General features: G+C 45.8%; 1 protein-coding gene across 1 annotated transcript; it reads left to right on the forward strand.

Moving 5' to 3' along the window:
* The first annotated feature begins 5809 nt into the window (after window positions 1-5809).
* On the forward strand, window positions 5810-7570 carry LOC140468804 (telomeric repeat-binding factor 2-interacting protein 1-like). The gene is given in 2 exon segments (XM_072564826.1): window positions 5810-5876; window positions 5879-7570. Coding segments are annotated over 2 exon segments (594 nt in total). The 3' UTR covers window positions 6406-7570.
* Window positions 7571-17813: the final 10243 nt, after the last annotated feature.

Genomic DNA, 17813 nt, shown 5'->3' on the forward strand with positions numbered 1-17813 from the left:
TGATGGGCTGTTTCTGTTTAGCTGGACCCCATTGGAGGACATTTGTTCTTGTGGGGAATTGTGGGAGCACAAGGGAGATCCTGTCTCCCTCCAGAGGAAGGAGAGGCCTTGGCACTGAAGCTGGTAGGATGTTGACCCTCGAGATGTTGGGGCTCTCTCGTCACTCCCACTCCCCCTCCCTGACTGGGATGTTGATCTTGTAGAGTGTGAAGCTGGATTGAAGTGGGAAGGAGAGGCCTCACTTGGCTCCCTGATCATTCTGGATACTGCGCTGACCAACCTGGCAACTCAGTCCCTGACTGAGGGTGACGGAAGGATGCAGGAGAGGTCTCCAAGCGGTGAGTTGGCTGCCTGCTAGTTTCCCTTTCTGTCCCTGTTTTCCCTCAGTAACCATTGGTTTCTCCTTGTTTTGTAGGTGTGGAGTCAGAGCTGGTTGTGATGGTGGTCCTGACTGTGACAGCTGTCTGTCTGATCTCTGCTTCATTGTTGGCCTTGTTCCTGTACAGGAGACACAAGAAAACACCCATCAACTGATGATTGGAATAGTCAATAAAGCAGTGATTCATGGTGTCTTCTCTCTGGAGCTGGGTTTGTTTCATGTTCCTTTTTTTTTGTTTAACATATTCCTGGGTACAATCCCTGGGTTGAGCGCCTCTATTCCATGTAGTGAACTTCCTGAATGATTGTTCAGGTTATGGAAGATATTGTTTGCTCCTTCCAGTGAGTAGTGGGGATTGATGACCCCCTCGGAAAGGGTCTTTCCATTCTGATTAAATCACTGTTTCCAGAATGTGCTGGAGGAATGGCTGTGGCAGTGTCTGAGGGAGGAACACCTTGTGTTTCTAGTCTGTTCTGATTCTTTTTAGGAATCCACTTGGACACTTCTGATGTTACTGTCTCCTGAGATGCTGGCAGTCCTGTTGTTTGTGGACTGTTATCCCTCTGATTTCTGACTTCTACAGTATTGGGATTTCAAACTGATGGAATGAAAATTATCATGCCCCTAAACAATAAAGCTGTGTGGGCAAGTCCGGAAGGGTTGTGGTCACTTGACTGAATAGGAACCTAGTTTTGAATATTGATGGCCCTAATCTATTCAGATGAATGTAAACTGCTCAACCTTGCAGGACAGGGAATGTGGTTGAAGACATCAAGCACCACCTCTGATACAGACATTTATGAAGATGTCACTGTATACTTCCCCCACATTCCACACTTTCCATCTCCTCCTCCACAGAAAACACTGAACTGTTCTCCCTCCTTGTGACAGCACAAGTGTAACAATACTACCTTCAAGTAATGGAGGGGCAAGATGTATAAGGGTATCAGTATAGCTGCAAAAGATCAACTGTTTGTTGTATCTGCCAAAGGGAGGCAGAGCTTGGGGCCATGCAGGTGCCCATGGCTACCCTCTTTGCTCTAACAATTGGTTTCACCAAACTGCAGCACATCTCTGGGACACATAACTAAACCCAGCACCCTGTAGGTGAACACTCCAACTTCCCACTCTGCCACGGACATACATGTCCTCAGCTGCCTCTGCCACCAAATTCTAGCCGCCCAACAACTGGAGGATGAGCACCATCATCCATCTTTGACACCCACCACCCATATGAAATCTACATGGATCCCATCACTTCTGATCTTCCCTTCCCCAGTTTATCCCAGTCCCAGACCCAACCCTCTACCTCAGCACTGCCCTTGCTGCACTGTCCAACATGTCTTTCTGACATCTCCACACTGACCTACCACCGTCACACCCCTCCTTCATCTACCTTCCCCCTGGCCCTACAGAGTCCCATTTAGCTCTCACCCCCTTGCTGCCCCCCACATTGCTGCTTGAAATATCAACTGTCTTACTCCTGGAATGTTGCCTGACGGGCTCTGCTTTATCAACACCACACACTTCAACTCTGATCTGCCGTCCCCACTTTCTCATTAGTCCAGTGTAGTCTGTTCCCCAACACCACCCGCTTGACAAACGACAAGCTTAAAGAAAACAGTCTCTTTTGGAGTTGCAAGAGAGACAAAGTACCCCACCCCCGCCCCAGATTTTATCTCTGACTGACTGGGGTGGGGAGACGGGTGGAAATTGCTTCCATTTCAAGGCCCCAGCAGCATCTGCTGCAAGTTAAAATGACTAATTCTGGTTCTGAGAGCTTGAAGACACCAATTCAGGCTGCTTCTATTGTTTCAATTTCTTCAAAACCCAAGGCCTCAGGCTATTTATTTCACTGGTGTTTCAACAGACAGCTCTCCACCTTTTGGCTTAAAGCCTCTCTTCAAAAAACTGGGTCAAAATATAATTGTGAAAACCAGACGATTGTCACATGCTGAAGTCTCTAGAAGGAACTTGCACTCAGGACTAAAAGCAAAATACTGCAGAGGCTGGAAATCTGAAGCAAGCCACAGACTATGCTGGGAAAACTCAGGTCGTCTGGCTGCATCAGTGGACAGACACTGCTAACCTTTCAAGAGTCACAATCATCATAAACCATGAACTGTTTTCCCACAGACACTACTAAGATTTTTCTTAACTGTCTTGGGCAGCATGGTGCCACTGTGAGTTGGGTTAATCATCTGAGGTGAATGGCTTAAATTTTATTGTAGTTTCTGATAGAACATGAAAATCCATCTTTTGTTTGAAAATATCTACTCTCGGTAATAGTGACTGTGAAACTAATCTTTCATAAAATCTTATCTCATTCACAATTCCCATCAGGGAAGGAAATCTACCACCTTGACCTGTTCTGGCCTACATGTGACTCCAGACCCAAAGCAATGTCACTGATTCTGAAATAGCTGAGTAAACTGATCAAATCTAGGGCAATTAGGGACAGGCAACAAATCCCATCCGAGACACAGAAGCCACAGGATGTTAATAGTGAGGGATTGAGCAATGGGAATGTCATGGCGACTGTCATGGTGGGATAGCGAGATTTTCCCGTGTTGCAGACAGTCATTGCCTGACAGTTGTGTGTTCTGAATGTGAATGTTGTTTAGGTCTTGCTGCATTTGAACAGGGACTGTTTCAGTATCTGTGACGTTGTCAATGGGGCTGAACACTGGGCAATTATGAGCAAATATCCCCACGTCTGACATTCTGATGGAGGGAAGGTCTTTGATGGAGTAGTTGACATGTTTATGTCTAAGAGAGTACCTTGAGAAACACTTGTAGAGATGTCCTGGGAAAGTGGTGATTGAACATTGATAACTAGAACCATCTTTCTTTGTGCTGGGCATGACTCCAAACAGCAAAGAGGTTTTTCTAATCCACTGAGACCAATTTTCCTTGGGACTCTTTGGTAAATTATTCAATCAAATTCTGCCTTGGTCTTAAAGCAGTCATCCTCACTTCCCCTCTTTACGTTCAGCTCTTTTACTCATACTTGGACCAAGCTGTACTGAGATCAGGAGCAGAGTAACCCCGACAGAACACAGACTGAGCATCAGTGACCAGGTTAGTCTGGAGGACATGTGCCTTGATAACACTGTTGACAAAACCTTCCATCACTTCACTTGTAATTGAGGGTGAATTGGTGGGGGAGGAATTGGCAAGGTTGGATTTATCCCAGTTTTTAGCAACAGGATGCTACTGGGCAATTTTCTCCATTTCCAGGTAGATGCTGCAGTTGTAGATGTACTGGAACAGAATGGATAGGAACACGGCACGTTCAGGATCACAGCTCTTTCACCTTATTCCCACAATGTTAGTCAGGGTGCATTGGCTTCACAGTATCCAATGTCTGCAGCTGTTTCTTGATGTCACATGGAGTCAATAGTACTGACTGAAGACAGGCATCGGTGATGCTGGGGACTACAATGTATTGTCCCTTTGGATCTTTCTGGCTGCAGGTTGTTGCAAATGCTTCAGCCTTATCCTTTGTGCTGGCCTCCCCCCTCATTGAGGGTGGGGAAATTGTGGAACCTCCTCCCCTTGGCAAATTGGGTCTCTGCCTATGAAAATGTCCATCCACACTAAACCCATTTCCCTGTACATGGCCCACAGCCTTCTAATCCTTTCCTATCCACAAATTTGTCCAAATGCATTTTGAACGTTGTTTATGTACCTGCCTCAACCACCTCTGCTGGCTTCTTATTCCATATGCAGACCTCTCTCTGTGTGAAATCATTGCCCCTCAATTCCCATTCATTCTTTCCCCTCTAACCTTAAACTGGTGCCCTCTGATCCTTGACTCCTCAACCCTGGGAAAAAGACAGAGCACATTCATCCTATCCATGCCTTTTGTGACCTTTTACACTTCCGTAAGATTCCCATCCCCGGCTCCTTTGCTCTAAAGGAAAACGTCCGAGCTTGTGCAACCTCTCCCTCCAACTCAGACCCTGACTCCTGGCAACATCCTTGTAAATTCCTTCTGCACTCTATCCTGTTTAATAACATCTTTCCGAGATCAACCTGACCAAAACTGAACACAATACTCCAAATGCAGGCCTCGTCACCATTCTGTATAACTGCAACATAACTTCCCAACATCTCTACTCAATGCCCTGACTGATGAAGTCCAGTCTGCCAAAAGCCACCTTCACTGCCCTGTCTACCTGTGACTCCACTTTCAGAGAACCATACACCTGAACTCCAAGGTCCCTCTGTTCCACTACACTCCTTATGGCCCGAACATTCATCATGAAACTCCTACCTTGATGTGACTTTCCAAACTGTAACACCTCATGCTGATCTACATTGAACTCCATTTGCAATTTCTCGGTGCACGTGCTCAGTTGGGAAAAAGTGAGGACTGCAGTTGCTGGAGATCAGAGTCGGAAAGTGTGTTGCTGGAAAAGCACAGCCACTCAGGCAGCATCTGAGGAACAAGAGAGACGACGCTTCAAGCACAAGCTCTTCATCAGGAATGAGGGGATGCCCTCAATATGCCTCAGTGATAAATGGGATGCAGTCGGGCTGGGAGGAGAGGAAATGAGGAAACTGGTGAAATCGACATGGCCCAATCAATCACATTGGATCATGGTAACCTCCTTCACAGTCCACGACACCACCAATTTTGGTGTCATCTGCAAACTTACTAACGATACCTCCTATGTTCACATTCAAATCATTTATACAAATGATGAAAAGTAGTGGACCCAGCTTTGATCCTTATGGCACACCACTGGTCACAGAGCTCCACTCTGGAAAGCAACCGTCCACCACCACCCTATGTCTTCTACTTTCCAGCCAGTTCTGTATCCAAATCTCTGTATTCTAGAAGATCTAACCTTGCTAACCAGTCATCCATGAGGAACCTTTGTGAATGCCTTACTGAAGTTCATATCAATCATGTCCACTGCTCTGCCCTCATCAATCCTCTTTGTTACTTCTTCAAAAAACTCAATCAAGTACATGAGACATGATTTCCCGTGCACAAAGCCATACTAACTATCCCGAATCAGTCTTTGGTTTACCAAATACATGTGAATCCTGTCTCTCAGGATTCCCTCCAACAACTTGCTCACCACTGATGTCAGACTCACTGGTGTATATTCCCTGGCTTTTCCTTCGCAACTTTCTTAAATCATGACAACGTGTTAGCCAACTTCCAATTTTCCGGGACCTCACCTGCAACTATCAATGAGAGAAATATCTCAGTAAGGGGCCCAGCAATCATTTCCCGAGCTTCTCCAAGGTCGAGGGTACACCTGATTAACTCCTCGGGATTTATCCACCTTTATCTAGAATCATACAATCCCTACAGAATGGAAACAGGCCATTTGGCCCAACAAGTCCACACTGACCTTCCGAAAGATAACCCACCCAGACTCATTCCCCTCCCCTACTCCCCTATTACTCGACATGTCGTACGTGCGCTCTCATGGCGACGGCTCCGTCACCGGCACCACGCTCTGGATGGAGATGGAGCGAAACAACGTTCCGCCCATTCCTGGCAGTCCATGAAAAGCCGCTACCTGGGCTGCCTCCGCGGCCGGGAACAGCGCGACAGCGCTAAGAGAAAGCGACCGGCGGTCACCATTCGGACCGCTCCCGGGGCCGCTAAGGGAGAAGGGAAAAGGAATCCTGAAAATCACCAGCAGATTGAATTGAAGTCTATCGAACAAGCAACCACGTCAGCTGAACCAGTAGACGAGGTGTCCTCTTTGCCTACAGCCTCTCAGGATGAAATAGAATGTGCAATTCAAGCTGTCAACATGTTGATACAAACCCATCACCTGGACGTCCGTGGAGCCACACAGTTGTTACTGAAGAACAATGGAGAGTTGACAGCAGCCATGCACTATATGGAGACTGGTCACCGGCCAGATGGTTATCCTATCTGGACCCATCAAGATGACATTGACCTGGAGAATGTCGATGCACAAGTGCAGGAGAGGTTAATCCAGAAATTTGGCTCAGAGAATTTAGCCAAGCGCATTGCCTTTCGTAACATTTAGCAGTAGAAAGGCAATAAGATGCTTGAACTCCTGTCTCATTATTTCGACGGTCTTGTTTGAACACTGAAGTTAAGATGTGAACTTGCTCCTTGAAGGTTAAAGAGGTTTTTATTGGATGGAAGTTTCTGGGTTGAGGACTTGTTCAGCTAAGTTTAATTTTGAAATATGTAAAAGAAAACTACCCCTAGCTTGGGACATATCTGGACTGGGCTCACTAACAATGTTTCATGTAATTTTTCTTATTGCTGTGTAAATCTCTGAGATTCATGTGTAGCAGCATGGAAGGAGAAGCCATGTATCTCCACACCAGTTGAAGGGTGCAGAGCTTCCCAGTTGTTGCAATCTTAGAGGAAGCATTGGTCACTACCTGATGTGAATCATCTTAGGTGGTTCCCTTTCCTGTTAACAGTGGTGATTAATGAAGCTGAGATTAAAATTTTTTTATTAAATAAAAAAAAATTTCTACTGGATGTTCTAACTGAGCTCTGTATAACTGGTGGAGTTTGGAGGATACGCGCAATCTCGTAATCCCATGTAGAACTGAATGTTTTACACCATCTTTTACACTCTGCCAAACTAGGGTCAGTTTTGTACTCTGATTTTGTGAAGGGGAGTTGACTCTCCAATTCATGACCCCTAACAACTGACAGAAACTTGCATCCCATCCACTGCCCATATTTGTAAGAACTAGGTTCACATCAGAAATTGACTTGTGGATTAGGGCGGGAAAGAACAAGTGGCAAAAGTTTCAGAAAAGGATTGCACTCCAAAGGACCAAGACTAGCTTGATAAAGGTGTGATTAGTATTTTGAACAGAAACCTTTTTTATTAAATTTTGGGAGGGCGATGGGGAGGGTAGCAGAGTGGCACAGTGGTTAGCACTGCTGCCTCAACGCCAGGGACCCAGGTCAGATTCCAGCCTCGGGATTGTGTGTGGAGTTTGCACGTTCTCTAAGTGTCTGTTTGGGTTTCCTCTGTGTGCTCTGGCTTCATCCCACAGTCCAAAGATGTGCAGGTTTCGTGAATTGTCCACGTTAAACATAATTTTGAAATGAGTCTTCAGGGATGTATGAACTAGACGTGTTAGACAGGGGGAAGTGTCAAATAATAAGGTTGGGGAATGGGTCTGGGTGGGATCCTCTTCAGCGAGTCGGTGTGGACTTGTTGGGCCAAATGGCCTGTTTCCACAATGTAGAAATTCTGTGAAAAAAAAAGTCCCCTCACTAATGCATCTAACTTACACATCCCTGAGGAAAGTTTGCATGGCCAATCCACCGAACCTGCACATCTTTAGGCAGTGGAAGGAAACCAGAGCACCCAGAGTAATCCCACACAGACACAAGGAGAGTGTGCAAACTCCACACAGATAGGTGCCCGAGACTGGAAGCGAACCCATGTCCCTGGTGTAGTGCTAACCAATGTGCCACCATGCTGCCCCATCTTCCCTTTTAGAATGAATGTAAAATTCTCTGAATAACCCGCACCTGCATCTAACTATCACCAACCCAGCTGCCTTGCCCCATCTCCAGGGCATCTATCTATCGCAATCTGAGCTACCTTGTCCCCACCCCTAACCTTCAATTTATCTTGAAGTCCCCTTTCTCAATCCACAATCCGGATCAAGGGCTTATCCCCGAAACCGACTCTCCTGCTCCTCAGATGCTGCATGACCTGCTGTGCTTTTCCAGGGCCGCACACTTTGACTGTGATCTCCAGAATCTGCAGTCCTCACTTTCTCCCTCAACACCAACCCCCAACAAACTCCTGCCCGAGCAAGGTCAGTGTGGGACGCGATACATGAGCTTCCTCTGCTCATTGTCACTGAACAGGAAGCTGTCTCAACACTTTTAAACTAAATGTCCACTGTCTACATCAAACACTTTCAATACAGGGACATCCCTGAGTTAGAAATAGAGTAAAAGATTTCTACGCTTTCCGACTGAAACAAAATCTTCCTCTTTTCCTGAAAACTGGAAGGAAAGCTGTCCCCATCAAAGGCTCCCAGGACAGAGACAGCACGCGGTGAAATACGGAGTAAAACTGCCTCGAGTCTATAAATTCAAAGGAAAGTGATAGGAAAGCTCTCCCTTCCAACTCTATTTTGATTTAGTCCCTACCCTCCCCTCCCCTCCCCTCCCCTCCCCTCCACTGTTTTGATCACACAGCATTGCCCTGTGGTTTGAAGGGCAGTGCTTGTCACTGGCCACTCGGGTGTTTTTCATATCTTCCTGGTGGTGGAAATTGAATAAAGATTTGTGCACTTTGTGTCCTTTCACTGTGTCTCACACCTGCACACACACACCATGGGTGCTGGGGAAAAAATAAGCACTACCGCACTTAGGCGGTAGTGTGGGGGTTAAGAAAAAAATATATAAGCAGGAGATTGCCCTGTGGTTTGAAGGGCAGTGCTTGTCAAAAAGTAAAGCTCTCCCTGCATTGTCCCGATCAAACACTCCCCAGACAGGGACATGACAAGTTTAGACACAGAATAAAGCTTCTTCCATATTGACTCCATCAAACACTTCAAGGGCGAGGTTTAGTATAAGGTCAATCCCTTTGTTCTACCCAAACCTCATCCTCAGACATTCTGTCCGCGGGTCTCACTGTCAGTCTCCTCAGATGAGGGTGGACAGGATCCAGCAGACACCCTCCCAGATCAATGAGCTACGTTTGATGATTGTATCCATGGGGCCTTCACCATGAGACCTTGTGGAGCTGAATTCAGTCAGGTGACAGCACAGCAGCTCACAGCCACTCCTATTGGTCCAAATGAATTAGGCCCTCCTGGTAATAACTCGATACGTTCAGTCATTGGTGGAAATTGTAGAGATTGGGGCTGGTTGATTGGTTCAATGTTGCTGCTTCTAGTCACATTGGTGTCAGGTGAGAGCAGGTTGTGTGTATAAAAGGAGCTGTTTGGGGGGGTGGGGGGGATGGTTGAGTTGTTTGTGATCATGGGTGATTTTGTAGTGAGGGGTTTGTTCCCTTTGTTGGTGTTAGCTGGAGCTGTTTGTTGCTCTGAAACATGGCAACAGTTTCTGAGCCAGAGGTTTCCATGGACAATAGTGAGAGCCAGCCCTGTTCCTGAGAGAGTGCCTCCTCATGGGGATCCCATTGGTTCCAGTTTCCGAATGTCTGATGTTGGGAGTGTGTCCCCACTACAGACTGTGATGGTGCAGTGTGGAGAGCACAACCTGCTGGTCAGGGCCCAGCTGGATTTATTTGGAACCAGGCACCTGATTAAAGCTGCTGACCTGACCCTGGGGACAGCAGGTTGTCAGCCAACCAGGGTCTTCCCTGAGAACCAGACTGTCCTCTTTTGACGATGGGCTGCATGTGTGGCAGCAGATTGCAGGTAATGGGGGTTGTCTACACTTGCTGGAAGTTTGGGCTGTAGATGATTCCTGACTAGAACCCTAAATGTGATGTTAATATGTAGGAACTGTCTCTCCTACATTCTCAAATCATCAGACTAAGTTCCTTGCCTGGATTGGACTGTGTGCCTGAACTGTTCTCCATCTCTAGCCTTGTGCTCCCATTCTTATTGGATTAGAAGCTTCTGATTACAGGGGTTGCTCTGTTAGAATGTTTTCAGTATGAATTAAGTATCATGTGTTGACTTGTGGGTGGTGTTTTGATGCTGAGTCTTCTCCTGACTTGGTTTAGTGATCCACTATAGTGTGGATTTCTATTATCACTACTTTCTCCATAGTGAGGTCACAGGAGCACAACTCTTAGCAGCATGACTTGTGTTTAGTTGGATGGAAAGTAGCTCCATCACCATCAGGCACATTGTCTTGACTCCCTCCCACTCGGGGTGTTGGTCTATGAATAAATTAACTGCTCTTGTACTTGAGCTCCACGTTTGGCCTGTTGGTAAAACTGTTTTGATTTTTTTATGGCTAATTAGTTTGTTCTTTCCCATCTCCTAAATACTGTTTTATTGCCTAACCTTCTGATTAATCTCCCAATTCTGCTCATAATACGAAGGTTTCATGATTACACAAGGAGATGATGGCCAAAAGATTCTGCAGCCTCTTCCCTGTGATAACAATCACCACGTCCCTGTTCCCTCAATAGTATCTCTAATTTAGTCTGGGAACCTAACACACAACCTCCTTTCGACCAAGTTTTGGTTTGGAATTCCAATTCTGATCTTTAGAATGATGTCTTAGATTGTTGAATTGATCCTAAATGACTAACCCCGACCTGTGAACTATTGCCCTTGAATACTGGTCTCTCCAGCTCAGGGTGTGGGAAAGCAGATTCCTGGCCCTGAGACTGTTGGTCTCACTAAAGAATTGTCACAATGGGACGATGTCATTGTAAACACTGTGTAGATCCTTATCATTTCAGATCGGCCTCTCCATTCCTTAATCTGGTGTCTTTCAGATGACTGAAGATTTCCTGGTCTACACCACCCACCTGACCCACATCCCAAACTATCCTGGATCTGTCATTGTGAGAACCAATGGTGCTGTTGTTCCCATTGAATGTCATTATTTGAGGTGAGAATCATTACTCGAATGTCAGTATGATCCCCTGCTGCTGTTGTCTAACACTGTCCTAAAATGGCTGCCCTGTCTCCTTTCCCCAGGAAGGGCAATGTGAGCAGCGATCTCATCAGGCCCACCTGGATCCCATTCAGCTCCAACAGGTCTGGAGAAGGGCATCTGTCATTCTCCCTGCGTCTAATGAATGGTATGTGATGGGTGGCCCTGGAGGGATCTCCTGGTGTCTCTCTGTGGGAGTTGTACCCATTGGCTCCAACCCTTGTCTTGCTGTACTTCAGGTGACTGGCTGACAGAGCGCACTTCCACTGTCTACTCCCTGGGAGATCTCATTCACATTGAGGCATCGGTTTCACTGGCCAACCATGTGCCCCTGAAGCTGTACATTGATCGCTGTGTAGCTACACTGAGCCCAGACAAGGACTCCACCCCGAGATACAGCATCATTGACTACAATGGGTAAGGAGCTCTCTGCTTTCTCCAGCTGCTCCCATCTCAGTGGCTTCACTCCATTCACTTCATGGCCCTTTGTCCATCTGCAGTTGCCTCCTGGACAGCAAAGCTGAGGATTCCTTTTCAACCTTTGTGTCGCCCAGAGACGGGCGGGAGCCGGACAAGCTCCGGTTTGACCTGGACGCCTTGCGTTTCTATGGCGATGAGCGATCCTTGGTAAGAGGAAACTGCTGATGTGCTCCTCCACAATGGGGATGGAGTCACTAAACACTGACTTTTGTGACTGTGTCCCTGACTGTCCCTCAGATGTTCATCACCTGTCACCTGAGAGTTGTTGCAGTGGATCAGGGAGATTCCAGGAAGAAAGCTTGTACTGTTGTGGTTCTGTTTGCCAAGCTGGGAATTTGTGTTGCAAACGTTTCGTCCCCTGTCTAGGTGACATCCTCAGTGCTTGGGAGCATCCTGTGATCTTCCTCCAGCATTGGTAGTGGTTTGAATCTGCCGCTTCCAGTTGTCAGTTCCAGCTGTCTGCTGCAGTGGTCGGTATATTGGGTCCAGGTCAACCTGTGCTCATCCACAGATTCAATCAACAAACACATTGACCTGGACCCAATATACCGACCACTGCAGTGGACAGCTGGAACTGACAACTGGAAGCGGCAGATTCAAACCACTACAAATGCTGGAGGAAGATCACAGAATCGCTTCACAGGAGGCTCCCTAGCACTGCGGATGTCACCTAGACAGGGGACGAAATGTCTGCAACACAAATTCCCAGCTTGGCAAACAGAACCACAACGTGTACCCGAGCTACAAATCTTCCCAGACTTTGAAAGCTTGTACTTTCCAGAAGCTGCAGAATATGTAAGTTCCCTCTCTCTGTCCCTCAGGGATGTTGTTGTTGGGAGAGATGATGCACCATGTGGTTGATGGGCTGTTTCTGTTTAGCTGGACCCAATTGGAAGACATTTGTGCCTGTGGGGAATTGTGGGAGCACAAGGGAGATCCTGTCTCCCTCCAGAGGAAGGAGAGGCCTTGGCACTGAAGCTGGTAGGATGTTGACCCTCGAGATGTTGGGGCTCTCTCGTCACTCCCACTCCCCCTCCCTGACTGGGATGTTGATCTTGTAGAGTGTGAAGCTGGATTGAAGTGGGAAGGAGAGGCCTCACTTGGCCCCTTGATCATTCTGGATACTGCGCTGACCAACCTGGCAACTCAGTCCCTGACTGAGGGTGACGGAAGGATGCAGGAGAGGTCTCCAAGTGGTGAGTTGGCTGCCGGCTAGTTTCCCTTTCTGTCCCTGTTTTTCCTCAGTAACCATTGGCTTCTCCTTGTTTTGTAGGTGTGGAGTCAGAGCTGGTTGTGATGGTGGTCCTGTCTGTGACAGCTGTCTGTCTGATCTCTGCTTCATTGCTGGCCTTGTTCCTGTACAGGAGACACAAGAAAACACCCATCAACTGGTGATTGGAATAGTCAATAAAGCAGTGATTCATGGTGTCTTCTGTCTGGAGCTGGTTTTATTTCTGCATCCTTCCTTAATTTAAACTATTCCTGGGTACAATCTCTAGGTTTAGCCTCTCCAATCCATGAACTGAGTTTCCTGAATGATTAATTGGGTTATGGCAGATATTTGCTGCTTCCAGTGTGCAGATTAGACCACCTTGGATGTATCAGTAACACCACCCCTCCAACTTCTGTATTCCCAGCTACTTTTCACCCTGGTCCAAGCCCTTGCCCTTGGATACCCCTACCACATTCCTGATGCCAAGCTTATGCTTGGAATGTTGACTCTCCTGTTCCTCAGATGCTGCCTGACCAGCTGTGCTCTTCCAGCACCACATTTTGACTGATCTCCACATCTGCAGTCCTCCCTCTCTGCCTGGTCCAACAGTCAGTTCCCATAAATACCCCCTTGATGAAAGGCAAACTCTCAAGGCATTGTCTCCTGCAACTCCAACTGTTTTTAAAGAACAGATGTTTAGTCTCCAGGGTTGGCAGTTCCGCTTTCGTTCCCAGATAGGACAGGCCAAGCAATATCCCATAAGGGGACAGCTCCATATCTTTCCTTGGGGCTGTCCGCACTCGCAAAAGGGCTATAGGTAAACACTTAGTCCAAGAGAGTCTGGTTTCTACTACTAATTTCGATAACTACTTCTTGAGTGTCTGGTTCATTCTCTCAACCTTACCTGATGAAGGTGGGTGCCAAGGGGTGTGGAACTCCCAGGAGATACATAACCCTTCAGTACTCTCTGGAGTACCCTGGAAGTAAAATGAATTCTCTGATCTGAATCTATGCATTCCATTATCCCGTCTCTGGGAATTATGTGTTCTAGTATTAGCTTGGACTCCCCACTTGCAGTGGCAGTGGCTAAAGGGTACGCCTCCAACCATCCAGATCGGTGATCAACCACTCCCAGCATATACCTCAGTCTTCCTACTCGGGGGAATTCGGTATAATCTACTTGAATGCTCTGAAATGCTCAGAGCCCAGGTTCTCTCCCTCCTGGGACTTGTTTCCTCAATAACTTCTTGTTGACTTTCTTGCATGTTATACATCCCTCACATATCTGTTTGGCTATCGTATAGATCCCTTTGCATCCATATTTCCTTAAGACCAAATCACACATTGCTTGCACTCCCTGGTTTAAGACAGCCATAATTTCTTGCATCATCATTGTATTTAGCATCTCCCGGCCATCGGGTAGCATCCAGTGCCCTTCTACTGCCTGCGTAGCCCCCAGCTCTTCTCACTCTCTCTTTTCCTTAGCGCTAAATATCGGTCTTCCCCCCCCCCCCCCAGGTTCCTGCACCATCGGTACCAAAATCTATATTGTAGCGGGTTGAGGGTTCAGAGCTGCCTCCTTAGCGACTTCATCCACCAATCTATTTCCCTTTGCTACGGGATCATTTCCCTGCTGCTGTCCATTTATGTGGACCATTGCTATTTCCTTTGGCAATTAAAGGGATTCCAATACTTGCTTTACCAATTCCTCGAGCTAGTTCTTTACCCTACTGTTTATCAGTCCCCTCTCCTGCCACATCTTCCCAAATGTGTGTGCCACCCCGAAGGCATACTTAGAATTTGTGGACACAGTTCCTTTTTTGCCTTCCAAGATCTTAAGGGCCCTTCCTAGTGCATAAAGTTCACAAGTCTGTGCCGGCCAATCATTGGGTAGTCAACTAGCCTCAATAACACTCCCCTCTATTCCATCCACTACTGCATATCCATTGTGTCTTTTACCTTCAATCACTCTGGAGGACCTATCAGTGAACAGCCTGGCCCCTGCACGTAGAGGGATATCACTAAGGTTCATTCTTACTTTTATCTGATATTCTATAATGCCGAGGCAGTCATGTTGTGGGTCTGAGGGAGCGTCATCCTCCCCTTTCCAGAGAAAGGTAGCTGGATTCAGACAAGTGTCTGTGATCAATATAAGGTCATCCCTCTCTATTAAAATTGCTTCATATTTTAGAATTCTAGAGTCCGTAAGCCACCGTCCCGCTTTCTGATTTAATATGGTCTGTACCTGATGTGGGGTGCTGACTTTTAAGGCTCCCCCAAAAGTAAGTTTCCGACTCTCCTCTACCAATAAGGTTGTTGCTGCCACTGCCTGCACACGCTCTGGTCAGTAATGTAACTTTCCATTCTTTAATTAACAATGAATTAATGCTGTCATGTTTTAAATTAGCTATGAATCAATATGACAGGTGACTGAGAGAGTGTGAAGGAATCCTGTCAATTAATATTGATTCAGGCTAATACAATTGATATATTATAAATGTTAATTCTTAATTATATATATTATATAAATAAAATAATCATTATCTGTAATTCAGGGTGGAAACGCAACAAGTGGCTAAAACATGTTAGAAACTGTAATTGCGCAGTTCTGTTTGTTTACCAGTCACTTGTGACTTCTCGTTCTGTTTCTGTAATTGTTTTGCTCGAGCGCATTCATTTTTAAAAACCTCAACAGATTCTTTCGCACCATTTGCAGTTAATTCAATCCCCAATTTGGTGGCAGTATCTTGTCATGAGCTCAAAACTGATTCTTCGTGCCTCTCATCGCAAAACTGTCGCCATAGTCCAATTAACTCTTTCGTTCCCACTCCCATGGTACGTTGCCAGATCGATTGCTGAGCCGATTTAACCAATTGAACAGCTTTCGGGCCACCTAATGACCATTCTTCATCACCCAATGTTTTGTTTCAACCTTTATTTTTGTTTTAAGAAATATTGCAATATTTCTTGCTCCCTGTAGCTTCAAATACCAATTTATCAATTTATGCTTGTCTAACTTTAAAGCCTGTTCCTAACTATACATTTTGGAATCTTACTTGTAAATATATATTTAATTATTATAAATTCATTTATTCAGTATTTAATATTGAAAATGCAAAATGCATACAGTTCTAAACTTTGAAATCCACTATTATTACCCGGCTTTAGTCCCTTAATTTAAATACAAAATTAGGTTTCTTAAGTAGTCCTGACCAGTCATTGCTCAATTACAATGCCAAAGGTCGTGAAATAACCAGAGCTGTCTGAACAGGATTTGTCTATTCAAGTTTAAAAAAAACTTATAATGTATGAATAATGGCCGAATCCAAGGTCACAGATATTAAACATAGGATTGATTTATTACAATCTAATGTTGAACTGAAACTTCAACTGACGATGAGGGAGGGAACTTTCTGAATAAAGCTACGGCTTAAAATTAAGTGAAAACATATGAGTCTGACACACAAAAAAAGGTGATCATGTTGTTTTCCTCCGTCTTAAGCTGATTTGAAATCGCTTTTATGTAAGGATGAAAGAGATTAGTTAGAAACTGATAGTAAGGCAATCATGACCTGTAAAAAGAACAGGAGTTAACATTTTATTTCATAATCACTGTAAAATCCTTTACCTAAAAAGAAATCATGTTAAATTTCCATAATAGAAATCAGATTCAAAACAGTCCCGGATCTCAAGCTCCAGGGAACAAAGCACAAACATTCAATCACCAACAAACAAATGTGCATTCAAACCGAATCACAAAGGGTTAAACTTTCTATGAGCTGTACAGCTCTTTTCTCTCTCTCTCTCTCTCTCTCTCTCTCACTCACAGAGACACAGACACCGTATCTCACAGACACTTTTTGAGCTTCCCACAACAATAACTCGAGAGGCTTCTCACTCCACCCCTCTGTCTTTTGAATTTTTTTTCTGGATGTAACACCCTGCTTGTTGTGGTCTCCACCTCTGACCTTGTCCCTGTTGACTGGACCCTACGGAACGTCCTCCTCATCCTCTACTCCTTCCTCTATGTTCTACAAAGCAACAATATTTAATCATCTTTTTGCTATCTCTTCCCCTTGTGCAAGTATTATTTTTCCAATTCCACAACAGCCTGCCCAACGGACTTTCTGGAGGTATGTTGTCAGGGACCCCGCCTCCATTTCCATTTATTTTTCGGAGGCTTATACTTTACCCTCGGCACAGCCCATATTGAGTTCTTTCTTTAGACACTTATTAACTACTAGAACTCAATCCCAGCCACCAAGGCAGTACTTAAAAGTCAATTGTCCTACCTTGGTCCATGCACGGAGTTGCCTGGCTCCCTGTGCCTACTCACTTTCACCTGGTTCAGATAGACTCTCATCGGATCTCAATCAGTCAACCAGAAGGGGCAACCCACCGCCGAGGAACACGGGACCGTTCTAAAAGGAATGGGACGTGTCTTCCCAGCCGTCGACAGTGCCCACCCTGCTGGTGATGATGGATATCCTGGACACGAGCCCCCAAATTGTGAGAAACAAAACTCACAAATTAATAAATTTCAATCAGAGTCAAATTCTGAAGCAGAGTCAAATTTTATTGATACGTACTTGCAAGAACGGGTGCCTAATGAGTAAGCACCCCGATCTGGGGGTTACATTCTGATTTATGCTGTTCAGCTGCGTCTCTCGGTCCTCCCCTTTCAACCCGTTGGTTACTTTTACTGTAGCGCGTAGCCTATCACAAGCTCTAGCTTCACTCCACCTTTGTCTAGTTTCTCTCCGCCTCTGTTTACTTCTCCCATTACTCGAAGCCTGTCCCCTCTTTCTCTTTTTTATCTCGTTCCTTATATGTGACTATCCTGACATAGTTTACTGTCTTTGTGCGTTCATCCTGCCAAACTAAATTCCATTCGTTGGCCACATCCCTCCTGAGACTGGCACACTATTCTCCTGTTACTGGCACATCCCGGTACACGGTCGCTCTGCCCTATTCGTCAGAGATAATTCGATCTGTTTTCGCTTTTCACTGTTTAGTATTTGCATGCGCAGCCTAATTTTATAATGTAAGCTTTTGCAGAAGCAACACCTGTTCCCTTATTCTGCACAATTTGAACCCGATACCTTACAGTATCTTCCCCCCTCCCACCCCACCCTGGATTTTGTGACTGGGGGGGTGGGGGT

This window comes from Chiloscyllium punctatum, chromosome 48 (genome assembly GCF_047496795.1).
Source record: "Chiloscyllium punctatum isolate Juve2018m chromosome 48, sChiPun1.3, whole genome shotgun sequence".
NCBI classification, from domain to species: Eukaryota; Metazoa; Chordata; class Chondrichthyes; order Orectolobiformes; family Hemiscylliidae; genus Chiloscyllium; species Chiloscyllium punctatum.